The 26,892-nt window shown below is 28.3% G+C and overlaps 1 protein-coding gene across 4 annotated transcripts in view; it reads right to left on the bottom strand.

Annotated features, from left to right (window-relative positions):
• LOC111621066 (aryl hydrocarbon receptor nuclear translocator homolog) overlaps positions 1-26,892 on the bottom strand; it is a 152,498-nt gene that overhangs the window by 66,481 nt on the left and 59,125 nt on the right. For 2 of the 4 annotated variants that reach the window (XM_023363120.1, XM_023363118.1), the window contains one exon: positions 2,631-2,711. The exons of the other annotated variants lie outside the window; for them this stretch is intronic. In XM_023363120.1, coding sequence (XP_023218888.1) covers positions 2,631-2,711 — 81 coding nt within the window. The remainder of the gene's footprint in view (positions 1-2,630; positions 2,712-26,892) is intronic. 4 annotated transcript variants of the gene reach the window in all.

The following is a 26,892-nucleotide window of genomic DNA, read 5'->3' as shown; positions in this document are numbered from 1 at the left end:
ATACCGATAGTTAATACTAGAGCTGTTAGTTTCGCTACTTTCGATCGACCACGCCTAGGCTCGGATGGCAAAGGTCAAAGGCATTCAAACAGCCAAATTACGTTCGATTGGAACCACCGAGTTAAAATGGAAAAAGGAGGAGGGGGAAAAAAGACTAGTTCGGTAGTCGGGAGATTGAATAAAAGATGCACGCGACAATTCCGCGAATCTAGCAGTTGCACACGTCTGCAAACGTGATGGACGAAACAAAAATTAACGTCGCGTTTTTTTTCCCGCGTCGTCAAAGACTAAGCTCAAGAATCAGCGTGTTAAGAGATCTAACGAAATTGGTGGAATTTTTTAATAAAATATTCGAGACGCCAGATACATATCAATTTTTTTTTTACCGCTCGAATTTTATTTTACTTTTATATCGATGCGTTTATTTAATCAAACTAAATGCGGACGGGGAAACAGATGTAGCGACAGGCAATTTCTTTTAAGCCGGCCACCGCACTGAGCGAACAAACCTCCAATTAGAGATGAGGCAGAGAGTTGTCGGTTCAATTAGAAGAGCGAGTGGCCAATAAAACGATTAGCTGCATGCAATACGTCCATCAGCTGTGCACCGTAATCAATTCTAGCCACTTTCCGATCAAGTCGCATGATGAATAGCGTAGACTCTACCGCAGCAGCAGCGATGGGAACGGCCGGGTCTGCGTGCGCCTCTTTGCTTCGGTATTGTGTGGTGGCAACACGCAGCTCACCCCCGATCAATTCACTTCGTTATTACAGAAGAATATCCTATACATTTATAAAATTATAATACTGTAGGTAATATATCCGCTTAAGAATCTACCTTTAAATTTCCCCTCAATATTTGGTTTCGCTCCTTTTTTGAGATCGAATGCCGTTTCTCTTTTAAAAACGTTCTTTCGGATATTTTCACCTATTATATATTCGGGGATTGTATACATCTAAATAACAAAGGAAGAAAAACCGAGCCTTATCGCGTTTTATTTCTCTTGCCAACAAAGTGGCTAAGCTACTTTATCCGGGTCCAACGTAATGATTTATGTATGAACGGACGAACGCCAGCTCCAAATAATCTTAAAAGCATCGTTACAATATTTAACAGTGACATACAAGCGGCTATAAGATGTTATTTTTGTAGTTCTGTACAAACCAGCCAACTGTTACTGCTTATAAGTCATTCGCCAAAAAAAATAAAAAAATAAAAAAAAAATATATATATATAAATATAAATAAAAAAAGACGACGGTAGCAAATAAATAAGTTTAAAGATATAATTTATGGACTAAAAGTCAATAATTTAATTACGGAAGAATAATTTGCGGAAAAATTAAGCTTTTTTAATACTAAAAAAATTTTGTATTTTATGGAATTCTTATTTGCAAAAGGAAAAGTATTTACTGACGATCCGAATGGGAAAGTTTTAAGAGACTCGCTAACTTGTATTTAGGAACGAATATTTCGAAATAAAACAGTAAATAAACTTTAAATTTTAACTTCATCGGGATATCACAGTCACCAAACTCTCCTTCCAAGACAAAACAAATTTAGGGTAAAAGACGGAATATTTATTTAGCACCTTTTTTTAAACAATAAAAATTGTAAATATTTGAATAGCTGCGTACAAGATTTTCATTTACTAGGAAAAAAAACAGTTTCAAACCGATACTAAAAGAAGTCGATGGCAATTCGGCATAAGATATCCTAATGGAACGAGAAAAAAAATACGAGGAGATAATTTTTGATTTACGAAAGACTAGAAAAGCAACAACCAAACATAATTGGATTTTAATGTCAGGATTATTATTGCCAAGCAGAGTGTGCGTAGGAAAAGGTCCGGCGGACGAAACTACACATAAAGATGTTTATCTGAGGCGATAGGTTATGTTGCAAGACAGCCAGTTTATGCGAACACGAACCTCAGAAAATAGGTCGGAACTTGATCTCTCGGGTCATTTTATGATGTGGTTAATAAGGTTTAGTTAAAATAATGTTTGCTTGACACGAAGAGTTCCAATTTCCAATATCGAAAAACTATGAATTTATCAACATTTTCGAAAATCATTCTTACCTTTCGGTGAACGGATGATACCAATCTTACTTTTACGAACAATTGAAAAAATAACGACTATTAAGATGGATGACAAAACTGATTAAATTAACAAGACGGAAATTATCGATTCAACACGCTTTAAATATAGAATCGAGCGGCCTTTTTTTGTCACCAGAGGAATGCCAACATTATAACTGAATGCATGATATGTCGAATAAGTAGTAAACGCGATCTATATATCGGGATTTTATAATGTTAGCAGAACTCGGCAACGCTACATTCCGCCATTGGGTAGCAAAAATACCCGATTCAGATCAAAGAGGGCAAGTCTACAGAGTGAGAGAGGAAGTGAGTCTCGTGTCTGTCTATATCTATAATGATAAGCATGCAGGCATCAATTACAAATTAATGAGAGTCCGTGCATGCTTTTATTTAGTCCTGGCTACGACGGGATGAGATGAAATAAAGGAGAGGAGGACGGAGAAGAGTTGACAGACTAACTACAGATAGATATGCCTGACAGTAAAGAGGAGGTATGTGGGGTGGCGTGGAGGTGGATACTCACCGTGCAAACCGTTCCTTGTCCTGCATGGTTTCTTCGTCCATCCTGGTGTACTTGGGACCTTGGTTGTCTTCGTCATCCGAGCTAAATGAAGTAAAAAGACAGACAGAGTCACTGTCCGTCTCTCATTCTGACTGATATGGATATTTATCAAACTAACAAAACACGGACTCTATTGTTTTTAGACATGCCACTTAATGAACTGGAATGTAACGTCTATATTTCGTTTAGATTTAGATACGGCTTTAAATCGAAATACATATTACCAACTGCCATGGTCATATCGTTTTCGTGTAGTTCGAATAGTAAAAAAATATAAATACTTTCAGGATTTATATTGGTGATAAATTAAGAATGCTTTAAAAATACATTGAAAAAATTTTAAATTTAATAATAATTATGATATTCCATGGCAATTAGTTTAAATTTTATTATGACGATTAATTAATTCGTTTTTAATAAACTAACGTTTCTACGACTAACCAGTAGTTGTCTTATGTAAGAATATATAAAAAGTTATTAATATATAACTATAACTATTATATTAATTATAAATTACATTAAGAATGTTATTAGATTAATCAAAGTTTTTATTTAAATACAGAGAGGTGTTGATAGATTATTGAATTGCATTAATTAGGATTAATTATATATCTATTAACTTTTCTATAGCCTAAATTTGAAAGAGAAATAAAAATATTTTAGAGAAACCATTTAATTGCAAAAGATTAATGCATAATTGCATTTTTTAATATAAAGCATTATCTCTGTCTAACGTTTACCTACTGATCATTAAAAACTATTTGGACTGATAAAACTCCTGTAAAGTATACAGAAATAAATTATCAACATTCTTAAATTAAAATTTCGCAACTCATATTTTATTATATTAAAGTATATAGGCCAATTATAAAAATGTAGCGAGTAGACCTATACAAGACATTTATCTCTCTACTGCGTAACACTGAAATATTTCTGATGTTATTCCGAGTAGAAAAGCTTTAGATAATTTTCTTAATCTCAGTTTTGAAGAATATCTTGAACATTTATGAATTTATATTACCGACTATTAGAAATGAATGAAACTGCTTAATTTTCTGTTTAAGTTATTACAAATTTACTTATTAAACTTTACTTATTAAATTACCGTCTATCAGTTTTTGGAATGTCTGCCTACTTAAAATTTATTATTTGTTTTTATATACATATACAAAACTTGTTTTATGATTAACCATTATAAATTATTAGTTCTTTTATTTTTTTCTAACAAATAATGCTATCGGAAAATCTCAAACGTCTTAATCTTAAAAACTAAACTACTGATTGCCCTCTAGATTATTTGTTTCAGAATCTCTAGGTTTATTGTCATGTAGAGAATAGATAAGGCGTACTGAAAAAAATTCTTATACGCAAATGTATAAGTATTTGAAAATAAATAATTAAATTCGTGCCAAATTTTGATAATTTACCAACACATCTCTATTATGACAAAGTTAATATATTCTATAAAATATTAATTAAAGTATTTCTTAAACTATTATTTAATACCATATTAATTAAAATTTTCAAAATGATTCTTCCGAATTCTCATTTATAACATACTTTTTATATAAATACAATTAAGAAGATATATAAGCATATTAAAATGTTAAATTTATAAAAGCATCATTAAAGAAATTACGATAAAATTAAAAATCATTTAATTTACTCGTTATTTTTAAAACGCTATTATAAGAATAATATTTTAATATTTAACTATAATAAATTGATTACAAAAATTTAAAAAAAATTAAATTTTGATGATATTACCGAAATTACAGATAATTGAGTTCTTATTTTCTTCCTTCAACAGAAAAGACGAGAGGAAAAACTCTCCTCTCTCTCTTTGCTTTCTTCTTAATAGCTTATTGTGAAAGATAAATAAGTTAAAACTTTCTGTTCTAAACTTCTTAAGCTATTAGCTGACCGGAGATTTGTTGTTTTTAAAAGAAACGATTGGCATGACCTAATAAAAACAACCGCATATTAAACCACTGAAGAAGCAACAAATAGCATAAAGAGAGGCCGCCCCCAGTACTCGAATTACTAACGAACAACAAAGTGATTTCCAGATATTTAACTTCCGTTAACACCGATATAATTAACAATGTACGAATATAAAATATTATACACCGGATCTAACAGAGATTTAGCTATCAGAAATTTGTACAGCAACTTAGCAACGAAATCGATAGCATGTTTATTTATTGCGATAAAATGCATTTATTTAAATTGATATCATTTAAACGTTTATAAATATAAACAAATACATACACTAATATGTGAAACGTACACGAAATTTTAATGGAAATAATAGCAGTGCTCTGCATGTCATCAAGAACGAAGTTTATTTGTATAAATTTAATAACTAGTTTACATTTAGAGTAATCATGTCACAGAACTATTAAGGCTAAACTTTACTACAATGAAGAAGCCCTGACATCATTTTATGTACTAAATAAATTAAAAAAACCGTTTTTTTTAAACGGCCATTTATTTTTTCATAGGGCCTAGTTACATTTAAGCAGCCTGAAATCCTAATAGCCTGAGCAAAATTCGAATGTTTTATAGATAAGAAGCCATAAAATTTTTAAAATTATTTTTTGACTAAATGATAACGATATTAATATTCAATTCTTTTATAAGTTTTATCAGTCGGCATATCGATCGTGATCAGAGTACAAAATTACACACACTTTTTCCATTTGGGGCAAATTTAATATTCATAGCGAATATGACTTAATCGTAAGCATTAAATGTTCTTCAACAGAGCAAATACCAAAAGGTGTAGAAGCTTATTAATTAATCTGAACACACAAATTAAAATCACGACAATTATAATGACTATTGTTTTTATGCAGTGAGAAAAACTTAACGATACGACGAGATAAACGAATTTATTAATAGTAGCCTGTTATTATTATTGCAACACTTAAATATAACTGACGCGGCACCGCTTTTAAAAAATTAATTACAATCTTCCTAATTATAATAAATTAACTTTAACTTGTATTAGTTATGATATACAAGATGTTCAATTATACGGTTAAAAAAAATTTTTTTTTGCCTTCTCTACATTTTTGTATCAAGTTTTACTACCGGTTGTAAACATGCTAAGAATTTCAACAGAAAAGACGTTTGCATAAATATTCTGGACGGGTTTTTTAACAGAAACAATCGAATTTATTATTTACGGATTAATTATGATTAGAATCCATCAAATATGTAAATGAAGCTATCTTCTTTAAAGCAAATTCGTAAAATTTAATAATATTTTCGTTAAAAAATTAGTCTGTGTGAACATCGTAGATGAAGGAACTATACCAGTTAGAAAATAATATAATTTACATATTATATTCATTTTGGTCAGAGACATTCAAAGATCCCATATTTTAAGTTAAAACTAATATAAATTATTTTGACCCAATACAAAATTGCCCAATTAATTATATTTAAAAATTTAAAATTCAAGCGTTTTTTCGAAGTATTAAAATTAATTCAAATCAGGAAATACAAGATCCGCAAACATTAAAAAACCTTCAAAAATCCTATAATTGACATATTAGGAAACCTCAATTTACTTATAAATCTTGGAAGCAATAAGCTTGTTAGGAAAAAAAAAGTCATACAAGATTTCCTCTTTATTATATTCAGAAAATGTTCTTGAAATTACGGCTAAATTGATTTCTAGGAAAAAAAATTAATAAATCTTTTAACAAGCAAAGAAAAATCCAAGAAAATTTAATCACTACTACTTGTATAATCATTTCATCAAATATTAAAAACTTTTATACAAATCTGCATAATGAAATATTTATGTAAAAATTATCATAAATGAATAGGTTTAATGATCATTAAAAACTATTTGGACTGATAAAACTCCNTAATTGAAATATGCATTTTCAAAAATGATTTTTTATAATCAAATTTGTATCGAGCTGTTCGTAGAAATATTTATGAAAATCCGTAATTAACAACTGTACATTCACAATAAATAAATAATATATTTATTTGTGAATGTACAGTTGTTAATTATGGATTTTCATAAATATTTCTACGAACAGCTCGATACAAATTTGATTATAAAAAGTCATATATATTTCCTTCTATAAAAAATGTACATTGTTTATTGTGAAAATTCTAATTTATGGAATTTATTCCTACAGATTTTTGCCTTTAATTATATTAAACAATATATTCGGCCGAAATAAATTTGAAAACATTTTCTAAATTAATAACACTTATTCGGATAAAATTTATGAAAATTTCAGGAAAAAAATATATTTAAGAAGTTACTCATTTATTATTAAAAAAGTCAAGATAAATTAATACTGTGTGATAAATATCACTTCGTCTTGATGAAAATCAATCTCCACTTTTTTAAGTTTTTACTAGTTTATAATTTAAAACGGTACGAGAAGCCGTTAAACTTCATATTAACTGTAATTTATATCTTGGGCCTATGCAATAATATCAAAATTTTTATCAATAATAAATGCTTTCAAATGAATTCCGGTCTTTTTCGAACATTTTTAACTTAATAATAAAAAAAAAAAAAAACGTATTTTTACATTTAATCACTCAATCTAAGTAAAGATTTACTTAAAGTTAATGCATACATTTTATTTCTGTTATATTTTATACAGTAAAAATAAAAAGTACAATGCTACTTGAGAGAGAAAAATTAGAAAAAACAGCAGTCAATTCAGACCTGTACGAGTAAAATTTTTCCGTGTGATAGCAAATGTCCGTAATATTAATGTCAATGCTTCAGATGGATTTAATTAATGAGTTTTATTTCTATATATATCTATCCATTGACCGGATAAATAAAAGATTCTTAAAGAATATTCCGGAGTTTCATTAACGTTGCAACTGCAACCGGTTTGTCAAGGACGGGCAGGAAATTTCTATCGATGACGACTCTACGGTAAATTTGTACAACGAAAGCCTATTCTGTTGCTGGATTTCAAGTATAGATCCCTCGAAGTCGTTACGTCACCTTCAGTGGGCGTTTGGAAAAATAGATCCAGTTGCAGATGTAAACAAAGTGAAAAATTGGCAGAAAGCTAAAGTAAATACTCCATAACCTATCCGATTATACTAATCTAGGAACGAGTTTCTAGGCTTTAGTAAAATTTTTTTTTCAATACAAAACTCATTTTTTTATTATTGAAATGCACCTTTTCATATCACAATTTAAAAATTATAGAAATGCGTACAAAATATATTAGTTCAATTTTTGAACTAAATTTCTCTCGAAATTAATTCGTAAATTCTAATTAATCGAAACGTATTGAATTCTCAACCTTCGAAGTTTCTGGTTAGATTAATTTTACATCTTTCGAAGTTTTTCACAGTCTTCTATCATCTTTACTCAAAATACGAAGAAGAAATTATAAAGCCAGAAATGCTAACGATTAAAAGCAGATCATAAAACAGGCACGGACGAAGAAATATATTCTATAGGGCCTATACCAAAAATCCGAAGTTAAAAAAAATCAATTATTAAATAAATATAGTAATTATTAACTAAATAAACTATTTAGACTCACTATTTTCCATTACATTAAACCTTTTGAGTTTAAATTCAGTGTGTGGAAAATTTCTCTATAGTTTTCATTACCAAAAACAGTCTCGACGCTTTACTGAATCATGATTTTATAAATTATCATAATTTACAATTCTTATTTAGCAATTTTAACAAAACTTCTTAAATTTAAAAACTTGATATTTTTACTCTACATTGTTAAATACACGAGCAACAAAGGCAATGAAACCTAAAAATAAAATTGGTTAAAAACATTATTTATGAAAACTATGTATAGCTAGTGAGATCTTATTCACATTTGAATGTATTTAATGAATTCCCTTCCGAAAGAGGAAAAATGAATATATCTGGATATATAATTAAGTAAAATTATACTTTACTTTAATTATATGCCTATATAAAAATAAATTAAGCTCAATCACGCCATCCTTGAATATCTTGCCAACAATATCTAATAAATCATTGTTCGTTTGAAATTATTTTGCAAATATTAATTAACGGAAAGTCTTTCTTTGTCTTTCCTGTCATTTAAAAATCATTAATAAGTATTACAATTTATATAATTAAATAAATATTTATTATTTTAAAATAAATGAATCGTTTTTCTTTTCACAATGATACTTCTAAGAATATTTAGTTCAATTTCTGTAATTATCTGATAATGATATGCAAGGCCTACGTAGACTGTAAACTAAAGAGTTTAATTAAACTTCACACAAAAATACATTATTATTATTATACATAACAATTTATCTATATTAATCAAACGGTATCAACCACGGCATTAATTTTTTTTTTATTAAGCTATTATTTTGCGATTGTAAGACGGAATTGTAGAGTTGCCCTACAATAAAAATCATTATATCATTTACTTGTAAAAGATATTATCTGGAAATTACTTCAGAATCGGATATTAAAGAAAAACCCCAAACGAGTCGGGAATAAAACACGTATAGCTTTATCTTAAATCTGCATTTAAAAAAGATACAGCGGAAGAGATATAGGACGAGACGATAATGTAAAAATTAAGCTTTCTTCGCCGATGTTCCCGGAACGGGCGTAACCTTGAGGGAAAAACAATACCGCTTTGAAGAATCACATAAACATTATGATTTCGGTGCACTGTACGCTCACAGATGATAATTCATAATCTGTTTCTATAATGACCACATTATTGAAGTATTATTATTACTAGAGTAAAAATAGATATTTAATTGTAACTAGTTATTCGATACGATTCTGGAAAGAAAAACTATCTTCTTACCAGTCAGAAGGTTAAACTATTTTATTGAGAAAAAAGAAGTCGCACGGTTTTTAATATCTGCTTTAAACTCGAATAAAACAGTGCCTAAATTTCATGTATAGATTTTATTGACTTTCATAAAGAGAAAATGCAGTACGTAATGCCGATGCTGTGTAACAATTCTTTTACGTTCGTCTGTTCGTATCATAATTTATTCGAAAAAAAAATCATGCAATACATTGGATTACTCTACCTAAATAAATTTGGTTCTATTTAACTCATTATTTTGGTATATCGTTTATAAATCAACAAATAAAAATACTGTGTCATTTCACTTTTAGACGATCTCTTTCTTCCTCGAATACATAATCTCCATTACATATCCTTTAGTATTTTCCCCCTTGGCAGCTGTTCCAATTCGCCTCAAAAGCTTTCATTGATCACCTTTAGGTCGCTTTTCATTATTTTTAGTTCTTCAGCCTTTCTTAAAGGATGTATTTCATTTCCCATTATAAAGACTATTTATAATAAATTAGCTTCCTCTAAGACTATAAATGATCTTATCTCGATACTAATAAATTTACTCCATTTTCTAAAATTGTCATGTCATGTGTGAAACATTCAATAAATTCACAAAGCGATTGGGGATAAATTGTATCAAATTTAATTCATTTCGATTGCTGTTTTTCTTGTTTTAATATCAATAGATAATTCTGCAACGGTCTAACAGATTCAAATACATTTAAAATGATTGAAAAATGGTCTTTGATTTAAACAAAAATGAATCATTTGCAGATGATACGAATTAATTTAACGTATTATCGATCGCTTTCTCTATCCTAGTATTTGCATGATGTCATTCTTACGTGAATTTGGTCTGACGTGAAGCAAACTTTTGTCATTTTCAAATCATTATTTCTCTTTAATCGTGCTAGATCTTGAATATCATGGGAGTTTAATTGAAAACCTTCTATGATTAAATACCAGTTTAAATAAATTAGCTGTTGAATGCTTTTTGTTTTTATACGACCTAAATAACTTTTAAACTGCTAATTAAATTGCATTAGCAATACAGTAACAACACAATATTGATTCACATTACATGTAAGATATAACTGTATCAATTTTAATGAGTTCTAATAATTTCGGACTTATTCTAAGAAAAATAAAATAGTATGTTATATATGCATTTACTACTTTGTTATTTAAAAAAAAATACACACTATTAAATTATCAGTTTTAAATATTTTCTCCAATTAATAATTATTTTTAGTTCTTAAATTATGAAAAATTTTAGAAGCTCGAAAATAATAATAATAATAAAAGATAATTAAATGTTAAAATGATGCTTCTGTCCAGACTTTTGTAAGCTTTACGTAAGTAAATATGTAAAATTAGACAGCCTTAAACATGAATCGTAAAGAACAATTTTAATTAAAATTATATTTAATTTCAGTCTAAAAATAACGAAATTTTTTACAATCTATTCATATGATTATGTAATAAGTACATTTCATTCTAAGAATCTCGTTGGNTACAGTCGACCCCCGTATAAGATCATTGATTATTCCGTTTTATATGAATTCCATGTTGTACAAGTCACTTAAATTTTACAAATACGTGAGCCGTTCACAGCCCGGTACACGTATTTGTAAAATCTAAGTGACTCGTACAACATGGAATTCATATAAAACGGAATAATCAATGATCTTATACGGGGGTCGACTTGTATTCTTAACACAAGGGTCAATTAGTATATAGTCATTTTTACGGCGATTATAGGTGAACGAGGCACAATTACCGGAGCAAGTAACGGGCAATTAGCGAATTCTTGTTCAAGTTGATTGGCACTGGTTAATCATTACATGCCGTACGAACTTTCCCTCGCATTGTTCTCCCGACAAAATAAACGATATCGATCTTTTTATTATATTTTTACTTTCTATATATACTATGTAATAAATAATACATAATAACTTCGTATTAGTTGCTGTATTCGACAAAACAAGTTAACAGTTATTACTAATCATTTTTTAATAGTTAACTTATAAACAAGTTATTTATTTTATAATAAATGGCACACGGAGTGTATAATTTTAGTAAATGTCGTTTATAGAAGAAAATTAATTTTCTAATACTAGGAAAAACTAAAAAAAGAAAACGATAAAATAAATTTCTCTAATTTTTCCAGGAATACTGGTACTCTTTTCATGGGAAGTTTGCCTTCCGTTAGTGGAATAAAATACGTATCGGGTCGATCGAATAAAATTATCATTTTTCATAAGTGAAATTTTAAATCCCGACAATTCAAAGGAAAAAAGTTCAAAGTTTCTTTCGATGTAATTAGCATAATATCAATGTTGCAAACTTAAAATTATATACTTAATATTCATAGTTCTTTTCGCGAAGTTTACAGAAAAATAATACCGTCTGGTCACAGGAAAACGGAGGACTGATATCTGCAATAACTGCGCGCTAAACTATTATTATGGATAACAAAAAGGAGAATATTATATTTGAGCTATATCCTCAAATTAAAATATATTCATGAAATTTTACAGTTTCTGCATTTTTGCTTTCGGTATATCAAAGGGCAGAAACGAAAAAAAAGCTATCCAGATAATTTTAGCTTATCAATTGTATTGGCAGACCTTTTGTGAATGAACTTCCTCGTTTCAAAAGAACTTATTCACTATTTTTATTTTTTCAGCTGTTGAGCTTATTCACCGTTAAATTTATTCAACAGGATAAATCTAACAAATCTAATTACGTCATATAACTTTGTAAATGAGACTGGAAACAATTTCGACACCATATTTTTCTCGAAAATGTAATGTTTTAATGTGATCAATTTTATAGCGTCAGCGATGCGATTACGGTTTTGTTCGACTCCATTTAAGCAATAGCTAAAAATAACAGCAATAATCAAGATATATTGTTTGGGAGAGGGGGAAAAAAGATTATTTAACCGTACAGAACTGAAAAATATTCTCACTTTATTATTAAGATATTTGCGTATGAACAAACTATTATGAATGTCGCGGACAGGAACCGCTAATTAATATTCAACGCACGATTTGCTTTTAGCCGTTTAAAACAATTAGCAGAGGTTAGATTTAATGACCATCCAATTACGAGAAAATGAATTCTGTAAATCACTGACGCTTAAGAGTACATGAAGGAGAAAGCGTTGTGTTTAACCATTTCTTTAGATGGATGCGCCGTATCTATCAAGGTATTAAACCATGAAATAATTGAGAATTTAAGAACAAAATTGTTTACGGTCAAACGATAAACTCCACATAAGAAATTATTAAAATTCTCAAGCAAATTTATTTTCAGTAAAATATTTAACATTCATGCATATTTTAATTCGTAGCAATGAATTACATTTATTGTTTCATTATATTTTCATAAGAAATATCAGAGCAATAGAAAACTAGAAGTACGTTTAATCTTCTGTTATTCGGCATTTACCAACAATAAACAAAATCTTTAACCATAAGAAAAAACCGTATTTGAGATTCGCCGAAGAGTAAAATACTATATGGTAAATGCTCCTTGTTCATTTAAACTACAGTTTAAATTTTAATAAATTATTAATTTAATAAAAATATGTCATGTAAACTTTTACATCGAGAGGTTTTTAAGAAACATTTCCGAAATAATATTAGAAAATTAGACAATGATCTTGAAATGCTTCCTATCAAAATAATCTTCGATAATCGATGGCCTTTAAATATAAATGAAAATTTAATCAATTAAATTACAAATTCAAGAACGATAAATAATTTTAATTAAAGAAGAGACAGTTTATAGGCGTATTAAAAAACCTATACGTCAATATAAAACTAGATTTAAAAACATTTAATGATTAAAAAAAAGCATAGATATTCTAACTACATTTAGTTAAGGCCTAAATAAAATTTGAAATGCTATAAAATTCTTTTAAAAAAATTAGTAGTACAGCATTTATTTAAAAGTAAGTATTCAGAAGTAAAATATTTCTAAATATGAACACAAAAAATATAATTTTGTGATCAATGAGACTCAATAAGAATATTTTTACAACATAAATTAATATAAACAATTTAAGCATAGGACCTACTATACTTTAAATCGGTTAACTGTTTTAAGATGAACAAACAAGTCACATTTTAAATTTTTATTAGTAACAATCTTAAATTATACATACTGGTACCGTTTTAGTTACTATTCATCGCTAAATCAATTTTCATACATTAAAAAACAATCTGGCATTAAAAGTAGATGCTAACAAGCATTAAGTAATTACATTGTACAGTACATATTCCTTAACTAATTAGAGATAACAGTTAATATAATAGCTGTATGTCATAAAAAAAACAAATAGAAGTTGTTTGCGCCTTCGGCTCTGTTTCGAACTGTTTCATCTGGAAAGCGCGAGCGTATTTTTCACTGAAGTAACACACTTGATGTGCATTATTGTGTGTGAATATATAGGCCTATATGTAAATACGTATTTTTTTTAATGGTATGCTTGGTATACATATTAATAACTATGTTGTCGATGTCATGTTTGTTAAAATAATAAATGCGACTAAAATATTTAATATATCCCATTGTTACGTAATTTAAAATTCAAAGGTGTGTTTGCAATTGTCAGGCCAGGTTAGTTTAGCAGGGAAAATACCTTACTGTTTCTAAAAGTTTGTACCATCCAACCGACATTATCCATAATGGTAGGTAAAATTATTTACGTCTGGTTAAAAAAAGTCTTATTCTGTGTTTGGATACAGCCTATAGTTTTTAAATATTACTAATATTTATTGTTACTTATTATTTTAACAACATTCTGAAGAAGTGAAAATTTGAACGGCATTTCTGTCTAGGATATTACTGCACATTTTTAGAAGTCAATAACTGATTCAAGATTTAACAAAACCAGACTAAAATCATAAAATACGGGTATCATAGCAATATTTTGGCAATAAAAATAAATTTTAATCAAAGCTGTCTAAATGTAACGTAATTAAATAATTTGTAAATAATAAAAATATATTTTGGTGTCAGAATAGCTTATAATTACAAATAATAATAATAATAAATTGAGAATATTACAAGTTCAAAAACTCTAAATACTTAGCATAATATTTCGAAGAAGACATATTTTATTCAAATGTCAGGCTAGAGTATCTTTAAATATTGTAATGATTATTCAAGTGTGCCTAACACGATTTGGAAATAGTCGATTTAGCAGTTTACGCCACTTTAAAACAGCTTAATGGATTTTATCACGGCGTGTCCGATTAATACTTACCTTAGACTGTTAGAACTTTAGCGGAAAGACGACCGAAGAAATAAAAGAATAGATAAATGGGAATCGATGCCAGATTCTTCAGATGACACGCCAGAACGATACTAATCGGCCATCCGGCCAAAACTTGTAAGTGGAGTGCACGTTATTGATTTTAGAAATATAGAAAAATAAAAACCACCCAAAACTCTGATTTCACTAAAATAGCCAAAAGCTTTGCTGAACAGTTTCGATTTAAACTTTACTGAAGTAAAATGTAAACGTTTGACTTTTCTATTAAGATACTTATATCAATATTTATACAGATTTAACAGTTGAAAATTTTAAACGTGAAATGCTTTAAAACTTTCGATATTTTATTATATATTGAAACAAATGTTAGTTATAGAATATATAACGTATACTTAATATTTTTTAGTTCAAACACACAGTATAAAGTACACGTTTTTACGGTAAAACTTGAGTTGTATGGTATGGTATTCAAATTCATTTGTTAGAAATGTTAGTCACTATTTCAAGAATCGAATATTCATATTTTAATATCAAAATGTATATTTAAAAGGAGAAATCAATATAAGGAAAAACCCCAATTTCAAAAATTTGAATCGTAACTCTTAACAAAGGCCTGGATACATATCAAACATAAACAAGGTAGAAAATCAGCTCAGAAAGCTATCATCAATAATAATTTTCTAGTATTTTTTTATATCACTAAATTATTTAAACTACTTTACTACTACTAGTTTTGTTCAAACTACTAAAATAATGCAAAAATTACATCAATAAGCGGAATCAATAAATGAAAAACAAAATTTAATTTTTACTTAGCCTAGAAAATCTGATCAAATATTGAAATGGGACTTAATCAATGATAAATTTATAATTAAAAAATATAATGACTTGTTCGTCATCCAATAACCTTTTGACATTTACAAATTCTTTAAGCTATATTTAGATCCACGTAAACTTACCAAGCTAATAAATTCTAAAATTTTGAAATGATGGGGTTTCTGAGAAAGCTGTAAAAACTTACATTTGTTATCATTTTTGTCCGTTATTTTACTTTAATTTCGATATAAACTTTATATCAAAATAAAACTAATCATAAAAAATTCATTATATAGCCTATATTGTAGCTAGCCTACACAATTAAAAAAATTATGTAGTCATTCTCTAAAATAAGATTCTGAAGGCAAACTGAATTGGTAATTCAGCTCAAGAATATATATTTAATTAAATATACTTAAAAACAACTTTAAAATTTCATAAAGTTTGAAAATAAAAATGAAGAAATTGTCATATGACCTTCAAAAAATATTTATGACTTTGTTTTTCTATAAATTAATTATTCATTATTTGAATTAAATATAACAAACTATTTTAATAGTAAATAATCAACGCAATATTCGATTATTCGTGAATGAATCAACTAGAAAAATGTAATTGTTTCTTCTTCTTTTTAGTCTTACTATTAAATATTTTAAAAGAAATCCATCATTTTTGATAAATTATGATATTATAAATTCAAAATTAATGTTTATAATGTTAAACTATATTAAATTTATTCTTTTCAATTAAAATGTGCACGCATTATCGAAATAAGTGAAAATTTAAAATTCATTTCTCAATGTAAAAACTAATTATCGTATTTATATTTTTAATTATTTTAAAAAAAATTTCAGGTCATTTTAATGTAAATGTGTATAATTTAAAAAAAAAAACAAATCTTAAAATTAACTTTAATAGATTTCTCCATTTCGTGACTGTTAATTGATGCTATAGTCTGCATAATGTTCATATACAAAAGCATTAATGCGATTTTTTTTTCTCCTTAGTCGCATAATATTAACCTACATTTTAGATATTGATCATTATTCTCAAAGTAATAAAATAAAAGCCTAAGAAAAAAAATAAGGTCGTAATGCATTGTACACCTGTTAAAATTACATGAAATATTAATTATGGCACACAATAAATAGAATAACGACTTTTCTTCAAAATACACTTTGCGAATTCCTTAATTTATTATTATTATTATTATTCTGGAATAAATAAGAATTTAATAATATATACAATTTTTAAGAATCTAATGTTATAAAATTATGAGTTCGTTAATTCTAAATAAAAACAAGACCAATCATTAAAAAACTCATCGGGACAGTTAGTTAAGCCTTTCTATAAATATTCAAAATAAAAAATTATTTCACTTAATTGGAACTGCTCTGAATATTTTATATCAGAAACATCGTCAAAAGGATCTCTTTTTAAAAAGAGAATTATTATTAATTTTTTATCTCCGACTCTTCGCTCCGAATCAATTTCCAAGGTATATTTTTAGTATCTTTTAATGCTGATAATTAATCTATCAGTTAGGCTGTAATATCCATCAATGTAATTTACCAAATAGTTCGGAGGAAAATATTAAAATTGCAAAGATTTTCTTACTGTTTAAAGCAAAAAAAAAAAAAACAAATCATTTTATTAGCTAGCAACAATCCGAGGAAAAAAGGAGCTCGATATCCGTTCACAAGAATGCATTGTTAAAGAAAAATTTACGCTTCCCCTTCGAAACCAACTTTAGGAGGCCCAAATGGGGTTTGGACTCCAAACCAAATTTCGCATTCTGCGATGCTTACATTTTAAAACCGTTTAGGTGTATACACCTCCGCAACTAATATTTAGACCGACACATTTCACCTTTTACTAGGATTTTACTACGCAAGGATAGAAGCGAGCGAAAAACAACTCGAGAATATTTCTTTACGTCTAGATAAACCGATAATGTTATTATTTGTAAAGGAGCAGTTGGATTCGGCAAAAACGTAAGGAAAAAAAGTCATCTCGAATGGCAATAAGAAACACGAAAAAAACAAAGTGCTTCAAAGCAGACAGAATAATCTAATACGATGTAATTCAAACAAGGAACGAATCGATAGAAATATCACCAGATGCGCAGTCTTCCGCTCGCCTCTACAGCAAAGTTTTAAGACCCGGTCACCTATTTATTAGAAATGGGAGAGCCTGTAATTCCTATGATCAGCCGCAGAGATCCGGTACTTCGAAAACAATACAAGTGAAGCAGCTGCGAGAATCATGACATACGCGACCTTGTAAAACGGACAATATTCCTTCAGCCATGATATATGTTGTCACGCCGTTTAATTGCGAGCGAGGGAAACCGGCCAGCTAATTACCTGCAGGTATGCTACGACAAGCTGAATCGTTGACCTACGACCCTTCATTCCCAGACACCTACTCTTCTTCGAACAGAAGAATATGGGCGGAGGTCCGAGATGCGCAATCGAATATCTGATGCGTTTCTTACTTGTTAAATCATCAAATTATATCGCGTTTCGATCGACGTGAAGTTGCCATTAAACTTTATATCTATTCATATTTTGGGATGGCAACCGAGCGGAAAAGAGCAAATCCATATGGCTATTGTAAAATATCGTAGAGGTTAACCTTATCCTACTCGCTCACGTAACATTTAATACATAAACGGATATAAAAAGATCGTAAAATGTTCACTGGCGCCACTGTCTTTCTACTGATCTCGATATTTATCCGTATCGGTACATTTCATTCTCAACTAACTAATGTAGTGCTTACGTCGATTTTACTATATCCTTTGTTGACGAATGAGATTTAATTATAGTATTCACTTTTAATAGCTATTTTTTTTAAAAAATAACACTTTTAAATGCATTAAGTAGCTTACTACTACAAAATTATTTTTCTATTGTTGTCAAGATCATTACGTTTAAAACCTCCGTTAATATCGTGACTAATGACAAAATAAAATAAAATTTCCTCCAACGTCAACACTATATTAACACGGGACGACATTAAATAATATTAAGCAAAGTAGCACCTGGAGGGTAATGCTGTCTCGGTCAATGAATGAAGACAATATGATCGTTCGCATCTTTTTCTCTTCTTTCCTCCAGCCTTTTTATACTGCTGATAATGAAATGTGTATATACAACTATCATTAAGCAGATACGCCCCAGTTCTATGGCTAGACACACCCTTTTCACACGGACGTCGACTCTGGATCATCTACATCGCAACCGACCGGCTCGCTTTCTTATTGGAGCATCAACATGAATTTACCTGTCTCATAACACTAAGTGATGCTGCAATAAACAAGGAGATACACTCCATGTCAGAATGCTAACTTGGTTATCTCGGTCGTCCAGGTATACATATTTCTCCCGAGAGATATCAGCTACATAACGATACGCATTTTTGTCGTATTATCATCTCGGTAAAGGACTGAAGTTAGAATATCATTCTCTAGTTAGAAATAAGTTCTAGAAATAATTCTCTCGAATTATCACTTTTATCGAGGTTTTGAAAGCTTTTGCTACCCCCCAAAATAAATAATAATAAGTTCGAAAACATTCCGGATACCGAATCTTACATTGTTACGCATTAAGTTTAACGAAACGATTCAGAAATAGGCTGGAAAAAAGAGGGGCCTCCTAGTTGTCTACTTCATGGCCTTCGGAACTAATGATGTGTCAACATTTCACCTGCCGGGGAACGAAGAGACCGCAGAAGCGTGTGCGTTCAACGAGTATGTATCATACAGACTACAATATATTAATGTTATCGAACATGCGATATATAGTAATTTCCGGTCATGATTTTGTTGTTTAATATTTAAATATATAGCTCACACTGAATGTTAATAAATTAGAACCAATGCTGCATATGGTATTACAAAATAGACAATCTGAAAGAATCGATCAACTAATTACAACTGCAGATGTCGATGATTATTTTAAGTAAAAATCAAATACATGGAGCGAGAGAGAGCGAATCGGTTCATTACAGATGCTATTCTTCTGAATCATTTATGATCGGATCCGCGCTCTTCTATTTAAAATTTCAATAATTGAATATCGATTCGAAGTTACCCACCGAAATAAAGTTGGCTTTGCTATATTAAATTAAATTTTCTTTTCTAGACGGCAAAAGAATTTCAAATGTATAGAAGGACTAATTTCCTGTAAATAAATTTCAATTACTAGCTTTAATAGTTACGCTAATAATCAGTGAAATAATAGAATTATGGTAAGCAATCACTTCGTAACTTATTCATTAAGTCAAAACAACACATAATGGATATTTATATGTCTGAACAGATTCAGGAATAAGTTATTTATAAGTTTAACAATGTCGCTTGTTGGGTTAATAACAGAATCAATTACATTTAGATAGTATACATATACACTATTTTAAATTTACGTAAACTCTTCGACACATGGACTTAGATGTAGGAAATTGTTAAAATCAATGCTAGTCTATTGTGACTATAATCTATTGATATCAATAGGACTTATTATACTAATTTGACTTGCGGATCAAATTAGACATTGAATTCGTCTAAAAGAATAAACTTTCTTTATCTGCTGCACTTGTATACGATATTTTCTAATATACAGGTGCAAATAAAGAAAGTTTATTCTTTTAGACGAATTCAATGTCTAATTTGATCCGCAAGTCAAATTAGCATAAGAAGCTGTATTAATAGATTATAGTCACAATAGACTAATATTAATAAAATATTTAAAGGACTAGAAGCGTTAATAAAAAGAATTTTTGTTTGTGATTCTAAAATGCTCAAACACTCCAAATGAATTCATTTAGAAAATGAGCGTTAAAAATGTATCTTTAAACGAATGCTATAAAATTAGCAAAAGCCATATTTAATTTTGGTTTCAGAAAGTTAGCTTTATGCTAACAAAGTTATACAGAAATTATACAGTTATCTTTATAATACTTTCTTTGTTAGCATAAGGCTAACAAAGAAAGTATTATAAAGATAACTGTATAATTTCCGTAAAGTTAACTTCTAGATAATTATTTTTTTTAAATATCAACGATTATCAGTATCATCGGTAAACGAACTCTAAAATAGATTTTTGTAAAATTATTCTGTATAAAGTTCCGGTTTATTCATTTCGTTCTTTAACTAGAAATAATACTGATAATACGTCGCTATTATCGAGAAGCACTTTACTTTATAGTTTATCTCGTAAAGGGCAAACCCATGCCCTTCAGAAAGTCTTTTAATTTGCGCAGAATACACGAATAAGTAATCAACTAAATATCACCTCTGTACATACTTAAAAAAACTGATCATCGCGAGCTGCAATTTGAAAAAAATTGTAGACCTATAAATCCCCACTCGTTCGTCCGTCTTTCCTTAATCTCGAGAACTGAATTAGATAGATGAAATGCGAGACCAGATATGAAAACCTTAGGGGCAGGAGGCCCAACTGACTATATACGAACTTCCGGTTTACATAGGAAGTCACGTTATTTCAATTCAAAAGTTTTCCCCTGAAAGCAGTTAATCGGCTTGATTCTATTGTTAAAGGAAAAGTGTGATGTACAGTACAGGGCAAGCTACTACTTATTTGAGGTGGAGAGCATATATTTTAAACGAAATAAATTAAAAATACGATTAAAAATTGCAACCCCGACAACGATCTCACAATAAATAATCGCTCGTTATATATTGTAACTAATTCCAGAACAGCAAATACGCCTAGGTCGTCCAGTCTAGTCATGTTTACATAATTAAGAGTGAATGGATACAAGTTTTATCCTTCCCTTCAATTCTGATTGTTAAAATTTGGGCGAAAAAGTTCAAATATTGGATTTCGTGAAAATAAAACTTAATAATTTCTCAGGGTATTCATTAGAAACGTAAAACAGATTCAACTTTACCTTTCGAAAAGGAGGGAGAAATTGATTCTATTCTATGACAGTAAAGAAGATTAAAAATTAACGTGAGCATGAAGAATAAAAGATAAAATTGAATAAATTTATGTTCTGCACAGAACAGATATTGTCATTAAAAAAATAAGATTGTTACAAAATTACCGATCTGACAGTAGAGTTGTTAAACTTTAATGATTCGAATTCCATTTTGAAATGGTTATTTTTAATGCAGATTGTTATTTAGGACAACTTACTGTATCTACTATGCCGTTATATGCTTATGAATAAATTTCAAATATTATTTTAATGTTAATACTAAAAAAAATCATTATGTAGATTAAACTATTTTCCAAAAAAAACTTTATTCTAATAATTCCGAATATTTTAGAGCCATTTATAGACAATTACTCGTATAAAAATAAAGTAGCTTAGATTTCTGTGACAAAACAAAGCTCTCTAAGTATGATTTTTATTTCAATACGTTGAAGTCTGAGAACACTTTCATAAAATTAGATTATAAAATTTTTTAACATCTTTGTTTAAAAAACTTTAGAAAGTTTAAAATATTTAAAAGCAAGTTTTTAAACTGGAAAAAAGTTTATAAGACTCTTGAAATATTGCCCATCTTGAGTCTTGACATAAGAAAATCTTAAGTAAAATGACTTTCACTAAGTGACGCCATTTTTCAATCTTAGTGATATCAAAATACAATATAATTTATGCGCAATATAATTTATAGTTAGCGAGTTAAATATTTTAAATTAAAAAAAATAATAATAACATTAAATGCTACCGATAAGTCAAGATTTCTAAATGAATAATGTTGATTTTAAAAGTAAGAAATATAAATTTATGAATGATATGTTGACAAGAAAAACATCGATAAGTCTAAGTCTAAATTCTGTATAAAAATATTTATGCAGAAGCTATTAAAATATTTACTTTTTTTGTACTGAATTAATTATCATAATTTGCGAAATTATAATTGAATTTGAACGTCGCTTATTTAATGTAAAATTTATATCTGTACAAATAAGGAAAAAACAAATAAAAAAATTTTAGAATTAATAAATTATTTAAATTTTATTTGTTAGTGGATCAAGTGTTCAATTTTAAAACAATTTTTTAAAACTGAAATATTAAATTAAGAACATTTTAAATGCGTTTCGGCCCTACAATGTCGAATTTTTATACGATTTTAGCAAATTAAATTATGAATTTCCTACATAATTAAATGAACAATTTTAGTATTGATATCCATTTGAAATTATATTAACTGCGATTTCTGATGCTAAATCTTATTGTTATTTTACTGCGGAGAATAAAGTAATTTTGCTCAATGCTATTCTATAAAAAAAGAAAAAGTGTATACATAAAAGAGATTCTAGCATTTAAAATTTTATTAACCCGATATACTAAAAATTTATATCCCGTAAATATAATTTTAAGGCCTTTCTATCTAAAAATTTAATTTCATATAAGCATAAATATCTAATATATCTACGATACGACAAACTAAACACAATCGATTATAATTATACGAATGCTAAATTTAGATCTACGTTTTGCAGTCATTCTAATATTTTCATTAAGAATTTCAGGTATAATAAACATCTAAATAACAAGTTATAAGCAGTTGATTCATGTATTAATTTATTAATTAATTTAAAAACTTTCATATCTCTATCAAAATATTTTAATATCATGATTCATTATTGTTTAAAATTATGAGTTATAGAATATCCTAAAATCATAAAAGATAATTAAAACTTTATTAATTAATGAAATTTTAAGGCGAGATGAAGATTGAACCTTTTTTTATTGAGTGAAAACAACTGTTCGAATCTTCACCATAATTCCTCGCTAGATTTTACAATAAACAGTAAGGTTAAAAACACGAATCCTAGAATATTTTAATTAATACTAGCAATAAATTTGAACGATTATTAAAACAGCAAGTAAATTAGAAAATAAATTTTAGGCCTATATAAGTTTCAAATGTTGTATGAGCCACTGACGGATTTATAAAGAATCTTGATTGCTAAAATATATCTAAGAAAGAAAATATATGACAAAAATCAAATAAATGTTAGTGAGGGAAGACGACAATCTATCTGCAACTGACACTGTTAGTACTGTATATAATATGACTAATCAAATGATATTTCGCTTAACTTTTCTTGTTAAATATCGTCAAAAATATTGAATTTAATCACTTTTCATTTCTTACAATTAGAAATTTAATTACTACCGATCATAACTGGATTTCCCCATTCGCCAAGTCGCCACACTAGTGTCATGTTAAATTTAATTCTCTATTAATTAACATATCGCGAGGTGAAAACCAGAGATTCTATCTGACTTGCAGACAATTTTACGGAAGAAACATTTGAAGTTTAAAGTTTTGCTAAATTTTCATGCCAAAAACTATTCCTCCACTGTTCATAAAATGACAAAACTCTGTGTAAACAGGCAGATGATTGTGTAAACAACACATTAAAGTAAAAATAAACAAAACGTGAGAAAAAATATAGTTAGAACCCTCTGGTTCTTATCTCACGATATCTTTTAGAGTTTTCAGACGAAACAGGATTATGCAAAAAATATTGTTAATTTCAGAACTTCTCCTTATTCAGATATTCCGTTTTAAAGTAAGTACGGGTGTGGATACAGCAGACACTGGATTCGTACCCGTACTTGAAAAACGGCAAAAGAAATAAGAACCGAAATGGATACCCGAATAATACGATCAGTATTAAATTAGTGATAGGAAGTTTCTATGTGCGAAACATAAACGCATATTCTTTGCGTAAATTTGATAAACAAAAGGCAAATGAAAGATGACTTTTGTGATTGCTCTGTTCATAACTGGTATTCCATTTCACTTCTTTTAAGATTCTCTCCGTCTTCTAGTAATTTCATTTCATTTGTCGTATCCTATAAATTTTATTTGCGGATACTTTACACCTCGAATTTCCAGATATAATTACAAAAATTTTTCATATTAATAAATATTACGAAATAAATGTAAAGAGAGGATAAAATTTAGAACATTAGTTTATTATTACATAAAAAATATAAGTTTTCCGAAAGCCTATTGTAACAATTTAAATGCTATTAAAATATTAGAATTGGATAGTTAATTATTTTTAAAAATTACATATCACAATTTCTGTTCGTTTTTACTTTTATCGAGCGCAAATGCTATTTTGCCGAGGCCAAACACACACTTCAAATAACAATTGAAGTGTGTGTAAATATTCATAGTCCCAACACCTGAGTAGAATTTGAACCTAGGATTGAGGAATGAAAATCAGCATCTTATAATGTGACTGTCTTTCTGCCGTCTAAGATTTGTCAAGTTATGTGTTACGGAGACGTATCTTTCCCTAGCCATTTATATCAAGATACACGAAATTAAAATATACTGTTCACGTGTATCATGTAATATAAATAAACCAAGACAAATCTGTAAGAAAAATAGAACTTATGTTTCAGCGCAATAAGATATAAAATACAGAAATTTTTAAAGTTTAGACTTTGTCATTGTTATTGATGTTACAGGAAACTGGTTTCATAACAGAATACTATTAAGAAATATGTTTTACTATTTTAAACAAAAATGACTATGAAATTCACATGAAATGCGAAATCATCTCTTCTCTAACAGAATTCAAATGAGCTAATAATTACTACTAGTAAAAATCTGCTAGCCAATCGAAAATTAATCAAAATTATTTCCTTTATTTTTATCATTACCAACAATAAATAATAAATTAACGGAAGAAACTTTGATTAAAATCTGGTTTCCGAAAAGATGTAAATAATTAACAAAACGTGCGTTCTATAACGAATACGAACGCAGATGTAAACAATTTAAAAATTTTTTCCTGATTATTGTCTTTGTAACGCGAACTAATGAAGTTATATCATAAAATATATGACACTTGTATAAATGAATAATTTGTACACAATATTTATCAAATAATGTATCGTAATTTGTTAAACATGTGACGAAAGAAACGATAATAATGACAAAAGCAATGTGTTTAAATATGTGTTTTGTCATGACGAATGAATTTAGCCGAACACGAAAAGTATTCTTAAGAAAAATACAGTGAAATGATATTTTATTTAAATGTAATTATTACTAGAAGTAAAACACAATAGTGTCTTTTAAAATTGTTTTGTTAATTTACGGCAACATCATGATTCATTTCTGTGTACTAACAATAGTGTGTTCTCTTGGCAATGGGAAAAATCATACTAGCTGTTCAAATACGTGAACAGCCGGATAATTATGCATAAACCAGTTCAAATTCGGTGTAGAAAACCTTAACCTTAAAACGAATATATCTAGTTTAAAAAGAAGATAGTGATATATATCTATAATATAAATAGAGTGGGTGACTCTGTAAAATAAAAAGTCATTTTAAAATAAACAGATATTTAAAAGGGGATTTCAACATTTTAAAATAGAGAGATAAATTAAATTTTATTTCCCAATATATTATTTTTGAGAAACATAATAATAATATATAATTACGCAAATTTATGCATGTTGCATGCAACATGCATCTGTGTATTGCTTTGTTTTCGCCTTACAGAGAATAAAAAAATCCTTGTGCTAAATAAATAAGTATAACAACAATAATAAATATTTATGCTTTTAAATCAATTTAAGCATTTTATAGTTTCACTCAATTAGATTTTTTTGTGTTGACAGCTAAAAACAAGGGAAAAAAAACGTTGTCCATTAGTTAAACTATTTTGTCAATTATCAAAATTATAATTGTAATTAAGATTATTGCACGAACTATTAATATACTAATCCATTCATACAATTTCGTGCTTATAGTCTTCTCTTTCCACTATGCGCATCGATTATCTCTACATAGGATAATTCGATCATCACAGAAAATATTCAATTCGTATAAGAATTAAATTTCCCATTGGCTGTATTAAACAACGGAATACATTATCGCTAAAATTAAATTTTAAAGTTCGAATTCGGCGAGGAAAAAAACGATGGCAATCAATTGCATCAGCATCCATTAAATAAAAACTGATGATGGGTTAAAAGGTTTGCATTTAAACATCAAATATGTATGATTTATAATTTTAAAGTGAATCTGGAGGAGAAGAACTTGTAACATTATAAATTTAATACTGACACGATTCTTGTTCTCTAATGGAAAATAAATTCACGGATTTAATATCAATCGCTTGCTCTCTCCACATATTTTATCATCAGTTTAGGAGTAATTTCGATGGGGTTATTTGTTCAGAAATTATTGATTTAATTTCGAAAATTATTTACAAGTATACAAGGCTCTTTATATATGTAATTTATTGAATTTTGGGCATTTTATTTTCACTGAATATAATCCAAATTCAA

The sequence above is a fragment of the Centruroides sculpturatus genome, unplaced genomic scaffold, assembly GCF_000671375.1.
Source record: "Centruroides sculpturatus isolate CEXI.00-Female unplaced genomic scaffold, Cexi_2.0 scaffold228, whole genome shotgun sequence".
Lineage (NCBI taxonomy): Eukaryota > Metazoa > Arthropoda > Arachnida > Scorpiones > Buthidae > Centruroides > Centruroides sculpturatus.
The sequence above is the reverse complement of the archived record's forward strand: the minus strand, read 5'-3'. Positions and strand labels throughout refer to the sequence as shown.